This window comes from Carassius auratus, chromosome 49 (genome assembly GCF_003368295.1).
Source record: "Carassius auratus strain Wakin chromosome 49, ASM336829v1, whole genome shotgun sequence".
NCBI classification, from domain to species: Eukaryota; Metazoa; Chordata; class Actinopteri; order Cypriniformes; family Cyprinidae; genus Carassius; species Carassius auratus.
This window is the reverse complement of record NC_039291.1, coordinates 1,870,249-1,886,130: the sequence shown is the minus strand read 5'-3', so window position 1 is coordinate 1,886,130 and position 15,882 is coordinate 1,870,249. Positions and strand designations below refer to the sequence as shown.

Here is a 15,882-nt window from a genome sequence, read left to right as displayed (position 1 = left end):
AGGAGGCAAGAGACTGTTGAACACTCTCCCTATGTGTTTTTCTGTCAGTGTAATGATGCTTCTCTGGCAAAGCTCGGCAGTGAGGAGCAAACTCATTATGTGGGATCGGAAGGGGGTCTACCACTCACCAGGCCATTGATTTTATGTTCGCTTTCATCGGGCCAGGTGATGCACTATCAATCTCCTTTACCAAATGTGTCCCTGTGTTTGACATGTAAAAGAATATTCCATGTCCTCCCAACAGGAAGACACTAAAACACATGACCTTGCAGTTAGCTACAGCTGAAATCTCATAAATTCCTTCTATGGGAGATATTTATTTCTAGTTTTCTCACCCTTACAGTATTTCACACACATCAATTTCCCTCACATCAAGCTATTTCACGCATAAGCTGTTCTGCCGAACTTCTAGAGGCCTTCTTAGAATGTGACTCATCCTAAATAGCTGTGCAAAACATTTTACGTAATGGCGTGTCGAGTTGGGGGTGAGACCGGAAGAGTGGGGATACCAGCTAATCTGTGCCCATCTCTGAGCATATTGGTGTCTCACCCCAACAAGTCTAATGTGACAGAGGCATTTTAAGCCACGTGCTTTCGCTGTTCTTAATGGTTGAATTAGAAAACTGTCACTTTTGATTACAAAAGCAAAGCTAGGGATGTGAACAGCCAGATCAGAGAAAAATGCTCCGGTCTCCAGGGTTTGGAAAGCTGCTTTGAAACTGTCATTTGTTAAGGTAGGTAACTGTAGTCAAGATGGTCTTTTGCAAAAAAAAAAATAATACAATTAATTAATTAATTAATTAAATAATAATAATGAAAAATAAAAAATATTTTGAAAAAGCAGCTAAATTTAAGTAACTTAAGGGTTCACCTTTAAAAAAAAAAAAAAAAAAAAAAAGGTAATATTTGTATTTTAATCAGAGCAGTTTTGAAAGAACCGCATCAAAAGAATCACTTTATTAGAATGAATCAGACTTTTCACTGAGAGAATATTTATGAAACAATTCACTCAAATTAATCAAATTCTCCAATGCTATGTAAGAGTTATTTTTAAGATGAACCAGATCACTAGAACACATCAACTTTTCCAACATCACATTTAAAAGATCTGTTTAGGGTAACCTGATTCAGTAGAACTTTCAATAAGAAACAAAGATGCAGACATTTACTTTTGTGCTCTTTATTTTTCCTTGAAAAATTGAGATGGAAATTTCTGGGAAGCTAAGTGACCATGCAACAGGAAATGCTTGTTCAGGCTCACTGCTCTGCAATCTCCAGCATGGCCAGGAACAGTAGTGAAATGTTTGTAACTTTCTGGCTCGCGAGAGCTGAGCTGTCTCGAATCTATTGCTGAGAAGCTATTACCATGGTCTTATCTCCCAGTGACATGATACTATTGACTCTGACTTCGTTTTTATTATTAGACTGAGTCATCAGTGGCCACAGATTTCCAGGGACGTTTCTGTTGCTGGAGTTTGATTAATGAACACTGTAAACTCTATCTGTACCTTTCTCCTCCAGGTCCAGATGGCCAATGAGGTAACCCAGTTAATCGAGACATGTCATTCTATACAAAAACTACAGTTTGAGAGCACTGAAGCTCTCAAAAAGTACGACAGTAGCATTAACGAAGAACTTTAAAGACTTAAGGTTCATTGTCAATGAGACTGTCACAGCTCCTCCTATGAGACATCAGCCTAATGAGTATTAGCTCCAAGGGGATTGTTTGCTAATTTCATTTCATACTGCATTTTGCCATGTTAATGGATTTGACTTGCAGTTTGCAGGACTGTATGAGGAGCTACGGAAATGGATAGCTCATGTTCAGCGCAGTTTTTGAACAGGTGCCAAGTCATCAGGTTTAAGTTTTGATCCTTGGTCAGTTGAAAGCACCTTTGATGATGACTGTTTCTTAATTAAGTTCAGGTGAAAGTCGGTGAAGCTGTCACTTGTCAAATTAACTTTGCAAGTTGAATTACTATTTCAGTCGAGACTTCAGATAAAAGATGCTGGCAAATCTGCATGGCTTGAAAACACATCTTTGTGTTCATGTGATTGCCTTGTGGAAATGACATTGACATACTTTTTACTCCTGATGAGTTGCTAAGTCATTTAACATTTACAGCCTTCCATGCACACCTTTGCAATATATTCACCTTAGTAAATTTGTTTACTTGCCAGACTTTTTTAAACACACACACACACATGTACACACACATGTTTGTTTCTGTGAAAAGTGGGGACATCATTTTGTATGATTTATAAGCGTTTTGAAAAATGGGGACATGGGTTATGTCCTCATAAGTCACCCTCTTCTTGTAATACCGGTGTCATACCCAGGCTGCCCACTGCTCCAGGTGTGTGTTCACAGTGTGTGTGTGTGTTCACTGCTCTGTGTGTGTGCACACTTCGGATGGGTTAAATGCAAAGCACGAATTCTGAGTATGGGAACTGTCACGTCACTTTACGTATGTGGTGCAGAAGCAGCACAGACTCATTGTGCTTTCACTGATCCACGGCTGTTTTAGTCCACAGATTTTATTTTATTTTATTTTATTTTATTTTTAAAATCATGTAAAAAAAAAAAAAAGAATAAATAAATAAAAGCTTTTCCATGAATGTGATAATCTTTCATAGACATTAGTATAAACTCAAATATAAACAACGTTTTATTCATGCACTTGACTTCTAGGTTTGTATGCTCAAACAAGTGGCAACACATTTAAACACAACATTTAGACTAATTTTCTTGTTAGGCAATCACAAACATTTAAAATTAAAACTCACCACTGACAAAAACAGTCGGCTCTCATGCCTTGTGCATTTAAATCTTTATTACAAGCAATCCCACGGGTCTTGAGCTTTGTTATTCTGCCTTCATAAAAGTGCATATATTGTGTTTCCTTGTTTCCCTAAATGTGCTCTTTTTCTTGTTTTAAACATATCAAAAAAGCCATATGTTGTCTGTGAAACACAGTAGGCTTTAATTGTATAAATGTATTGTGAAATGACTGCATTTCAGTGTCAATCCATGTTCATTTTTACTGCGAACAATGTATTTTTAATTTAACTGTCCTTGTAAAAAGGATCTGTGGTGTCATATAATATTGTGAGGTTTTTCAACTTTAAGGATGAGCCTCCTAGCATGAATATAATAATGTGAAATACGATTGGGAGTCTGCACAGTTTGTTTATTTTGAAATGCATATGATTTTTTTTACTTCTGTTTTGTTTTTGCTGTGCGGTTTGGACACGGGGTGCATCAGAAATAGACTAGGCACCTATATTTAGCGAAGCGTTACGGAGAGCTACGTGCCCATGCTTATGCACCTTAGACATGTGAAGGCAACCTTGGCTTTTGTCGTCATGCAACTAACTAACTAACTAATTATGGATGTTTCCCTTGCCATCTAAGGAGCAGCCATGAGTGGTCGCTCAGACTGCGGTCTGTCGAGTGGCCGCCATTTTGCGTGTCACATCAACTGCCTGGAGATCCTGGCCATGTTTCAAGCACTGAATCACTTTTACCTGAACCTGAGAGGCTTGTTGGTGCACACCAACAAAACAGCGGTGTTCTTTTACATCAACCCCCAGGAGGTCTGCGTTCGCAACCCCTTTTCAGGCTGGTACACCAAATCCTCCTGTTGTCCCAAGGGAAACTCTTCACCCCTAAGAGCAGAACACATCCCTGGGCATCTCAATCAGGGAGCAGACATCCTGTCGAGGCAGGGGCCGAGGCCAGGGGGATGGAGACTCCTCCCTGATGTGGTGAATCAAATTTGGAGTATGTTTGGCCAGGCTCAGTTGGATCTGTTTGTAACTCAGGAGACCTCACACTGAACCTCTGGTTCTCTCTGACTTATCCTGCTCCTCTTGGACTGGATGCCATGTTGCAGACATAGCCAAGGCTTCATCTGTATGCGTTTTCCCTGATCGCCCTGCTCCCGTGAGTTCTGGAGAGAGTAGGCCGGGACAGGCTCAGTCTTCTGCTAGTACCCCCGTTCTGGCTGGCCCGAGTATGGTTCTCAGACTTGGTGTCCCTTCTCGACGGCTGTCCTTGGGAGATTCCAATAAGGAGGGACCCTTCTCTCTAACTGTGGGTGTGATGACAACTCAAAGCTTCTGTTCTCTTGACCATCCTCCAGTCCAGAGCTCCCTCCACAAGGAAATTGCACAACACAAAGTGGTGTCTTTTCACTTCTTGGTGCAGCAACCATCAGTTGGACCCGGTTAACTGGCCATTTGGTTCAGTGATAGATTTCCTGCCGGAACATTTCTCTGCATAGGTTATCCCCCTCCACCTTGATGGTATACATGGTCATCTTAGCTCCTAAACATGACACACCTGGTGGCCAGCCATTTGGGAAATACCTGCTAGTTACGCGTTTCCTCCATGGTACCCTGAGGTTGAGGCTTCTGGCATGCTCTAGAGTCCCGCCATGGGATTTGGCTGTGGTTCTGGAGGCTCTTTGTAGACCTCCTTTTGAACCTTTTGATGAGGTTTCGGACAGGTACCTTACAGTCAAGAATGTAATATTGTTAGCCATCTCTTCTCTTAAGAGAGTGGGCGACCTTCTGTGGCCTCTTCTTGTCTTGAGTTTGCACCAGGCATGGCCAGAGCTTTCCTATACCTTAGGCCTGGGTATGTTCCCAAGGTACCCTCCTTGGTTCCATGGCCAGTCATGCTGCAAGCCTTCTGTCCTCCTCCCTTTCACTACCCACTGAACTGCCCTTTGTCCACAGAGCTGCCCTGTGGAGAAAATCAGAACAGTTGTTTGTCTGCTATGGTCCTCCTAAGAAAGGTCTCCCTGCGACCAAGCAGAAAATAAGCAGGTGGAAAGTGGATGCTATTTCCATTGCTTTTGAGTCTTCTAATCTCCCTTTCCAATGGAGGTCAAGGCTTATTCTACCAGTGGTATGGAATAGCTTTGCTCTTCCACACTAGGCAGGGATTCGTATTCATGGCAGGGTGGGCATACTGTGAGGGTTACATACTGTGGAGGGAGGAGCAAACGACAGACACAGTGGGCATGGCATCAGGCCTCGGAGAGGCTTTTATTAACAGAAAATAATTAAATGCACACCGATTGTAGCCAAATTCCTTGACACGTCTGTATGCCTTAACCCCAGCCTCAGTCCATTCCTTGTGAAGTTCACTCAAATTCTTGAATTAATTTTGCTTGACAATCCTCATAAGGCTGCAGTTCTCTCAGTTGGTTGTGCATCTTATTCTTCCACACTTTTTCCTTCCACTCAACTTTCTGTTAACATGCTTGGATACAGCACTCTGTGTACAGCCAGCTTCTTTGGCAATGAATGTTTGTGGGTTACCCTCCTTGTAAAGTGTGTCAGGAATTGTCTCCTGGACAACTGTCAGATCAGCAGTCTTGCCCATGATTATGTAGCCTAGTGAACCAAACTGAATTTTTTTTTTTTTTGCTTAAACTTGCAATAGATCAATAATATTCTTGATAGTGTCACTTTCTAAAGTGGAAAGGAAACGCTATATACCTTAATTATCAATGTCTAATGTTTTTATTAAATTGTAATCATGTTAAATACAAATTCAGCCCCATTAAACATACATGACCCTGAACCACAAGTTTTAAGTGTCAGTTTTTCTAAATTTAGATTTATTCATCATCTGAAAGCTGAATAAATAATCTTATCATTGATGTTGGCTATGGTCTATTAGGATCGGACAATATTTGGAAAACACCTTTAAAGTTATCCAAAATAATTCTTAGCAATACATATTACTAATCATAAATTAAGTTCTTATATATTGATGGTAGGACATTTACAAAATATCTTCATGGGACATGATCTTACTTAAAATCCTAATGATTATTGGCATAAAAAAAATGTTTGTTTGTTTTTTGGCTATTGCTACAAATATACCCCAGCGACTTAAGACTGGTTTTGTGCTCCAGGGTCACATACTTTATTAGCCTACATTACTGTACACCCATGTCTGGTTGTTGGCTTAAAAGGCAGGTTTATGAGGTTTAATACATTTGGCTGCTTTTAACCTTACCCTGGAGTTGGTTCACCCTCCACCTACGCATGTCACCATATTGTTGTTGAGACTGGTAGTTTTTTGATAAATGTGAGCCTAAATCATCACAATTAAAAGAACCAAAGACTTAAACTACTTCAGTCTGTGTGCATTGAATTAAATACACGCGTTTCACAATTTCCCAATCGAGCTGAATTACTGAAATAAATTAACTTTTCCACAACGTTCCAATTTATTGAGATGCACCTGTATTTCTTTCACCCCTAGAGTGTTCATTTTATTGTTTTTCTTTCTCACATTTTTACATTCTATTTTTTCAAAATACATCTGTGTATGTAAAATCACGATAAATATTTAAGTATTACATAAAAGCAGAACATTAAAGTTTTTCAACTGTTAAAAGTTGTGTTACATGCTAAACAAAGAGCGTTCAGTGCGCCGGCATCCAGGTGCGGGTTAACAGGTTAAACATTTTTCTACCATTATGAAAGTAAGACCTTCATAAAGTAAATGACTCATAGTCATCCTCTTCAATACAGTCACTGTGTTTTTAACTGAGCAGACACTTAGTTATGTGTTTCAATTGGTTATAAAATGTTATAAAAGTTGCTGCCACTCAGTAAAAAGTGCAGAAAACTGGAAGCAGTAACATTTTTTTATATATTTTAAGTAAGTAAATCACAAGGGAACTTATGAGTCTCGTGACACATTTAAATTTTTTAACTAAATACAGCAAAAAGTATTGCAGTGATCAGGTTTATTTTTTGACCACAGATGCATTTATATGTGTAAATCTGCTCTGATCTGCTTCTTTTTTTTTCTTCTTCTTCTTTTTTTTTTTTTTAGATGTATGCCAAACCAATGTGAACATGGAGGCCGATGCAGTCAGACCTGGGATGGCTTCACATGCACCTGTGATGGGACAGGATACACAGGAGCCACCTGTCACACATGTAATAATTAATATATGTTAAATATACTTGTATATCACATGTAAGAATTAATATACATTTAATATACTTTTATATATGTGTGTGTGTGTGTGTGTGCGTGAGATATTGTACAAGGCAGAAATTTTAAGTTTACTACCTTTTCCCAATGACCTTACAATTCTGGAGTGGCACTTACGACTCCTTCAAACAATCATTGGGTTTTGAAACAGAGCTATTGATTGATATGGGAACGCCTGTTGTACTGTACAGTATGTGAAGTCTTTTTGGGATCAGCTCTGAGAGAAATAGTTCAGAATCACTGCTGAGTGAAACCTTTTTAAGACCCCAGGGGTTAGATGGAGAGGAGAAGAGCCTGGAAGTTACACAGTGACACCAGTTTCACATAAGTTAATAGAAAAGATGATGAACTCCGTTGAGTTACTTGCCTCAGACCTCTCCATACACACACAAAAAAGTTGTACTGGTCAATAGTCAACCTAGAAAAAAGCAGTGTGTGTATATAATATTGACCCTTTACAACCTGGTTTTAGTATTTTGACAGATACAGTAAATATATTATACTCTATATATTGCATTAGCAAAGATGTTTTTTCTATCATTTAACATTTATTGACTAAATACTTTCTATTAAGCTCAGGCTGTTCTTTCCAAGTGACTTAAAGTATGATTGCTGGGATAGTTTTATGAATAATAACTGTTTCCTCGCCATTGATGTGTTATCTTGTCATTTAGAAGACAACGCTTACCTGCCATTGACAAGTTTTTACGGCTTTTAGTGTTTACACTGTTATACACTCTAGGGTGCTATTACACATCTTCTGAACAGGTACAAAACCTCCCGAAAAAAACACACATGAACAGGACGGAGAAACGAGCTATCTCTTATGTAAACTGATAAATGTATATAAATGAAAACTGCATTTTGTTACAGAGTAAAATGTTGATCCAGGAATTAGTAAATGTCTGTGCAAGCTTTGGAGGTACTGATGGAAGTGATTTAATGGATTTATGCTTTCATAATCGTACCGAATATTATCCAAAGTTTGATTTTCTCAGCTTTTTGCTCAAAATTATGCATTTTTTATGAAACCTACCTTTATTGAAGTGTTGATAAAAAAAAGAATGCTTTAAGCTAGAATAAAACATTTTTTTTTTGTTTAAAAGTAGAGGCTCTGATTGTTACTTTGCTCTATTGCATATTCAAATATTCATACAGCAAAATATACTGGAGTCCATCAAATTTGAGTGAAAATCATCAAAATCGCTGGCGATGGCTGGCAACTTTAAAAAGAAAATGCTGGCAAGGAAAGAGTTCATATGAATGGTATTTCAAGTCCCCATGAAATCAAAATTAATTAATCAATATGTTAGTCTTAAGGTTATCTATTAGGCATTGTGCTCCAAAACAAAGACAAAATTTGCATTTAGAAGACATAAGCATTCAATGCTTGCAGTTCATCACTTCCGCCAAAACAGCTCAACTATTTTTTTTTTATGTCACGTCATACTTAACCTTCTCATCCAATCTTCTGACCAATCAGATGCTCTCTAGAGCTCTCTAGAAACAGAACACTGAAGTGCCAGCTGAGATCAGTCATTTGTGCACAGTGTAGTATTTCCTGTACAGTGAATGGCCCCTAGTGCACAGTGTAGGTAACAGGGAACGATTTAGACATAATATAAATAATAACAGGATGTAAATAGGCTTTCGAATGTTGCAAATGAGGTCTGGTTTTCATGATGTTTCACACGAATTGTGGCAGTGCACACTGTCTGATCCAGACTTTGGCTCCGGTCCAGAGACGCGATCGCACTGAGGAGATCATATGCGCGAGTCAGCATATATTTAAAACTTTTACAAATACACAGCCTCTGTATGATTATGACCACTTTTTTGTTTTACCAAGAGTTTCATATTGAATCTAGAGTGTAATCTATTAGACTGTGGCTGCCAAATGCAGCTTTACCGAGCTGAACTGCTCTGGCCCTAGCACATATACGCTATTAGGTATTTTAAAAAGAGGGTGGGACTGCTCGATATGTTCCGCCCTCTCTTCCTATTTTAGTTGAAATTATATCACCACAAAGAATAATGCAGCCTGTTTCAAGGCACTTCGGGAGACCTTTAAAGCTTTTATTTCTTACCTACAGCTGTCTATGAGCAGTCCTGTGAGGCCTACAAGCATTTGGGGAGATCATCTGATTCCTACTGGATTGACCCAGATGGAAGCGGACCATTAGGTCCTTTTAAAGTCATCTGCAACATGACAGGTAAAATTTGCATTTTTTATTGATTTGTGGTGAACCACAGCACTGAATCCAAAAAGCCCCCCACTTGCACCTGATTAATAAATCAAGCCTTTTACTGAGTATTACATGCTTCCAAGAACCACTGTATCCCAAGCTTTTGAGTCAAGTTTTTAAAAACCCTCCCATCACCTCCAGAGACAGTCTTTAATTTCAGCATCTCAACCCATTTGTTTTCCAGCCTACTGAGCATTATCTCATCAGCCTGTCAACACCATCCCACTGATCCAAAAATAAACACCTAAAATTAAATAGTAGTCTTACATGTAGGGACATTCAAGTATGTAGGAATATCAGGACATATTCTGAGATTCTTATTTTTAATTATTAATTAAATATTAGGTATACCCACACAAATGTTAGGGGTTAGTACTTAAAAAAAAAAAAAAATACTTTTATTCAGCAAGGATGCATTAAAATTGATCAAAGTGGCATTTCAGAAGGATCAGCGTGTGCTTATGGTACAGTATTAACATATGTTTTGATGAATTTATCAACTTTTCTTGCAGTGCCAGTAAGCTTCAGCATCCCTTTTATGACCATTATTGTATCTGTGTTTCAGAGGACAAGGTCTGGACAACTGTGGTGAATAACCTAGCGGCACAGACAGCAGTGACCGGCTCCAGCCGGGAGAGACGGACAGTACTGCAGCTGAACTACAGTGCTTCTATGGAGCAGGTCACAGCTATAACCAACAGTGCTGAACACTGCGAGCAGCACGTAGCCTACGCCTGCCGAATGTCACGCCTACTCAACACACCAGGTACAGAGAGATCGTCTGAGAGAGTGTGTGTGTGTGTGTGTGCGTGTATACGCGCTTGTGTTGCAGAGTATAGATGCTTATAGGAACTTGTGGGGTGATATAAGGTTATCTAAAACCTCGAATAAAAATAAAAAATTTCATCCGACTGTACTGATACTTCTTTCCGGAACAAATGAGGGTCAAGTGTCTTGATAACGGGGTAAACTGATGGGTAAAATAGGATTTTGACCTTAATAGCCCCTCCGTGGCTGATCCGCTCCCACTCTCCACTGCTCTTTGTTTGAACCTGCTTATTTTTGGCAGTTTGCCCAGTTGCTCAACTGCAATACCACCCCAGAACGTGGTTTATGTTATAATGGCTTGGTTTCAAGAGAATTGGAGTTACATTTGCTCACTTTCTATGCTTATGTGTGGGCTTACAGCTGGACTTAATAACAGGGTTCGCACAAGGTGCTTAAAGTGCTTGAAGTACTTGAATTTGACTTTTTGAAATTGAAGTCCTGGAAAACCCTTGAAAACAGCTTTATTTTTGAGAAGGTACTTGAAAAGTACTTGAATTTTTAAAGGGCAGTGCATATGAAGCAAAATTAACAATGCAGAGAGACTGATATAAATACAGATCCGTTATGCCTGGCTTTTAGCAGTGCATGATATTTTGATACTGTATTTGAATCAATTATTACTGCCTCATCATTAGTTTTTATATAAATAGTTATACTAAAGCCTGTTTTTCACTTTATGTCTATTTGTATTGCTAAAAAATATCAGATTACTCAGTTATCAAAAAAATCAGTGGATTACTTGATTACCAAAAAATTATTTACAACCCTAGAATAGTTTAAATATTTCAAAATTCAACTGCATTGTTTTGATTTGTGTAATTAAAAGACAAATATTTTGTTATTTAGAAAAAAAATCTTAAAACTAGTTTTAAAATATTGTCTCATTCTAGTGAACCCAGTATCTCATCAGCTAAGTGTATTATCATACACCCTAGTGTTGATAAGTGGTGATATAGTTCATAATTTCCCAAGTCTATGATACAGCTTTCATTCATCAGGTCAATCATATTCATAAAACAAAAACAAAAAAACATTTTGAATAAGCAAAGCGATAACTTTGCCATAATATCATTTCAAATGTTAAAGTTGTGACAGTTATAGTCTCAGCCTCAGACATCACGCCCACGGACCATTGGCTGAACATCTGATGCATATGGCACACAAAAGTGGAAACACTTCAGGAGTGTCGAAGTCGTCATTGGATTGGTTGAATTCTACAGGATTTCTGCGAGACGTGTGTGTCGAGTTCTTTAATGTTCTTTGAAATTGAAATGAAGATACCATGGTGCCAAACCCCCTAAAGAAAGAAGAAAGCTTAGTGTTTACAACTGTGACATCGAGTGCTTATCATGATCAACTAAACACTGGATTTTCTAAAGCCTTTAGTTTTATTCGTTTAATAGAATTTAAAAGATAATAACAAAATAGTTAATAAAGATAAGATCTCTGATTTTCACCCTAAACCAAAAACCAAAAAAGTCATGCTTGAAAAGTCCTTGAAAGTCCTGGAAATTCATTTTGCAGTTTCTGTACGAACCCTGTAATAACAAATTAGTGCTAAATGAAATCATAGCAATGCAGATGTGTTTCCATAGAAAGAATATAGTTGAATCGCAATTCTTAGAGAAACAAGTTAACTAAGTATGAACACAGTTATGAATTTTTTTTCCTGGTTAACAGGGTGGGCAGGGCAAGATTCACTCACTGATAGTTCCATGTGCGCTCTTCTAATTAGTGGTTTATGAGATTTAAATTGACAAGCTGTTTATGGAGTCTGCAAAAGAACTGGTTAAAGGTTAAAATGTAACTAGTAAAGTATATGTAATGAAAAAAGAAGGGTTTTCAAATCTGTTCTCAAGTTAAAAAACTTTGAATTGGTTAATTATATTTTTGTGTATATTGTTTAGTTTAAGATGAACATATTTTAGTATATATGGTTATAGAGTATATAATAGGAAACATGTATGCTATTGTTAAAAAGATTGGGGTCATTATTATTATCATCAATATTATTATTATTAAAGCAATGCTTTTCTTCAGCAACAACACTTTCAGTTGACCAGAAGTGACATTAAAGATGTTTAGAATGTCTCCATTTTTTTTTTATTAATTAACATTCATAATAAGACATTTCTTGAGTGCCAAATCAGCATATTAGAATGATTTTTGAAGGATCATTCATGTGACACTGAAAACTAGAGTAATGACTGCTGAAAATTCAACTTTACCATCACTTGAATACGTTATATTTAAATATAATTGTCATTAATACACTTAATTTAAATTGTAATAATGTTTCGCACTATTAATATTTTATATTGTTTGTAATTGAATAAATGCAGTCTAGGTGAGCAAATGAGACTTTTTTTTTTTTTAAATCTTACCGACCTCAAACCTTTGAACAGTATTGTATATAATGTCATATGCAGAATAATGCTGAAAAGGATTTCCTACTCTGTCTTTCTCACATAGCACTTCAACCCTCTTCTTCTTCACCCCCACAGCTTTCAATCATTCACCTTCTCTCTCATTCATTTGCTCTTCCATGCTCTTTGCCACTATCCCCTGGCACTCCTGCGACCCATTTTCTGATTACAGTCAGCAATAACAATTTGAAACATGATTGTGGTGCTGATGCTAATATATTAATGAATATGCAGCACAGTGAAGGATGCTGTGCATTTTCTTACTGCTAATCTGACTATTTACATAATTTCTGTACCATCTATGTTCAATTAGGCATGAATAGAATGTCACTCTCAGTCCACTCTACCGTTACACACAGGCACTGATCCCATGGGTTCCAGTTTGAGCACCCAGGGGAACCCAGTAGAATGGCAGCAGGGATGGGAAGTAACAAAATACAAATACTTTTTTACTGTACTTATGTTTTGTTTGTTTGTTTGTTTTAGGTATCAGCACATTACTTCACTATTCATTTTTTGACAGCTTTTTATTTTCACTCCTTACATTTTTACACAAATGTCTGTGCTTTCTACTTCTTACATTTTCAAACTTTTTATAGCATTGTTTGTTTACCGCTATGATCACATAAATATAACGCAAGACTACTCACCAGAGTCTTGTCTAAACACCCATTTCTGAATCACTCTGCTTGGTAATGGCATATATGTATTGAGATTGTGTGGGAGGCGAGTGTATGAAACATTACATGATGAGATTTACAGAGTAGTTTGTTTCACCTTGTTGTGTAGTGAAGGGATAGCTGGTGATGTGCACTGGACCATTGCCTTGTTCATCATAGCTCTGCTCTCTGGCCTTCAGTCATCTTTACTGAAGGACAATCAGTGCTGTAGTATGTAGTTATGCTCTGTGTTGTCAAACAATATGGGTAGGATGGACAGTGTTTTTCAATTTTTTGCATGATTTATCTGTTTTATTGACCTGTTTAATATTTCCGGATAGCTTTGTGTATTTTATAATAGGCAGACAAGATTACATTTTGGGGATCAGTGTTGTAATCAAAGAGAAAATATTCAGGCAGTCAGCATATTGACAAAGCGTATGCTCAGATGATGAACATTAGTGCAGATTTGTCTAGTGTCCACGTCACCAGAAGCAGCATGGCCAATGTTGAATTTTAAATGGAATTAAAAATAGATTAATATTAAAGATCAATTAAAATATATTAAAGATTGGTATTATTAATAATTATTTTTTTTCTCTGAGCCAAGTTAAAAACTACTTTTTAAATACTGAATGTTACTAAAGAGATTTTGACATTTGTCTGCTTTTGTGCTTTTGATATTCTGAAAAATGCAATAAAGAATCTTCACTCCATTTTGTGATGGAATAAACATGTGATAGAAAGTTTTTAATGATAGTTTTAACTCATTGTCAAATTAGTGTAATTAATTGGTGTGAAATATTAGCCATTTTTGGAAATCAGCTGAATGATTTGCAATTGTTAAATATTAATATTTAATTTTTATTTGTTAATAAAAAGGAGTTAAATTGTTAGATATGCACATTTAAGTGATTCATCAGTCCAGTAAAGAGATTCTTTTTCTGTAGTTATATTTTGCCTAAGGCACAATGTGAACCAGGATATCCCCTTGTGCCCCTGAAAAGCAATAGGTACATGTTCACCCTGCATGTCAGAGATTCAGAGTTGTCTCTTTAGAGAGTTTGTGCTCAGACGCATTTGAAGAGACAGTGGAAGAGAAAACTATTTCCCAAAATATGCTTTCTAAATTGACTGTCAGGTTTCATCAAATTGTGGAGTGCTGGCATTCTGCAACCAAATGAAGTGTTAAATCAAAATTGCATTCAGGGTGCATTGAGTTTTGTAATTGGGAAGTTAAACTGTAATTGTCGTAATTCCTTGATGCCTTCAACCCACTCATGGATGAGCCGTCAAGTTGTTATATTCCATCCTCTCATTGTCTGCGCCATCCCCAGTGTCCTCAAGCCTCTTGACCTCCATTAGCTCAAAATTGGAGACGGAGTTGAGAGATATCTGCTGTACATGTCCGTTTGTTGTTCCTTCCCATTAAGGCATGATCAGCAGTGACGTTTTGTTTATTCCTCATCCCCTATAGAGGGACCAGGAGTCCATTTGTATTTAAATTGCTCTCCTTACAGCTAAATTAACCACCTTCCACTGTGATTAGGCCTTCGACTGTCACACAAAAGAAACTGAATGTGATGATGATGAATTGAGAAAAGTGTTTTTGTTTTGTCGTCTCCTATTTTTTGTCCAGTCATGATATACAGGCAGTATAATGTCAGCTGGATGCTGCAGCTGATTGCATGAGCAGAGCATATAAATAAGAGCAGACAGTGAGCCGTGGACTATCAGGATGCTTTGTGTCTCTGATGTCCACACAATTATAACTGTCCCTATTCTTGATTAGCGTGCAAATCTGAAAGACATGAGCTGAGTGCTTAACTTCAAAAACAGGCATTATTCATTCAGCCGAGTCTTCGTCTGTGCTGTCACAGTAGTGAAATAAATGTTGTGTCAGTGTTCTGTATTTGAAAATACTTTTCTTATTTTCTTCCAATAGTTAACCCTCTGGAGTCGATTAACGCGGATACGCATTATGAGTCATTTTCTCCTGATAACCCCGAAAAGAACTTAAATTACACTTTCAGTTTTAATCGTACAGATAAGAGCAATACATCAATCGAATCTGTAAAGGGTCTAGTTTTTTTGGATACAGACATAGTAACAACAAAACTTTGTGCACTTATAAAATAAAGATAACAAACAAGGTGCGCTGTCTGCAGCCTTTGTCTGCACTGATCTTCATTCACAAACACGTCATTAAAATGAACTGTAACTCCGTGAATACTCAACGAAGAGACATGAGAGACATATCTATAGAAAGCTTGACATGTTTACTTTTAAACTAAACAAGTGCCGCCGAAAACAGATATTCTGTGGTAAAGTAATCCATATGAAAACAACGCGATGTCTGTTTTTCATGTCTCCTTTTGTTATATCTAATGTGACCACGCCCCCGCGCTGAACGCGTTATTCAGATTCAAACTGAAGCGCGCGGCTTGAATACACCCACACAGAAGAAAAAGCAGCGAGACTGTTCTTCAAGTTCTTTTATTTTACTGTTTGCTTCACGATGAGAGGAATAAGACATAATTCCCCCCAAAAAGATGTGATGTGGTTGAGGATTTGAGAAATGGATTTACTCAGAAAAAAAAAAGAATGAAGCACTTTATTCAGCAGAGATCAAAAGAGGCTTTTGGCATTTAGACATTCTTTGCTAAATGATCATATAATGTTTTTGAAAAAAG

At 37.5% G+C, this 15,882-nt stretch overlaps 1 protein-coding gene across 1 annotated transcript in view; it reads left to right on the top strand.

Annotated features, from left to right (window-relative positions):
* The window catches only part of LOC113066023 (contactin-associated protein-like 2), a 314,922-nt gene that overhangs the window by 186,051 nt on the left and 112,989 nt on the right, over nt 1-15,882 (top strand). Inside the window, exons 11-13 of the mRNA XM_026237587.1 lie at nt 6,866-6,972; nt 9,124-9,243; nt 9,842-10,042. Of these exons, the coding sequence (XP_026093372.1) occupies nt 6,866-6,972; nt 9,124-9,243; nt 9,842-10,042 (428 nt within the window). The remainder of the gene's footprint in view (nt 1-6,865; nt 6,973-9,123; nt 9,244-9,841; nt 10,043-15,882) is intronic.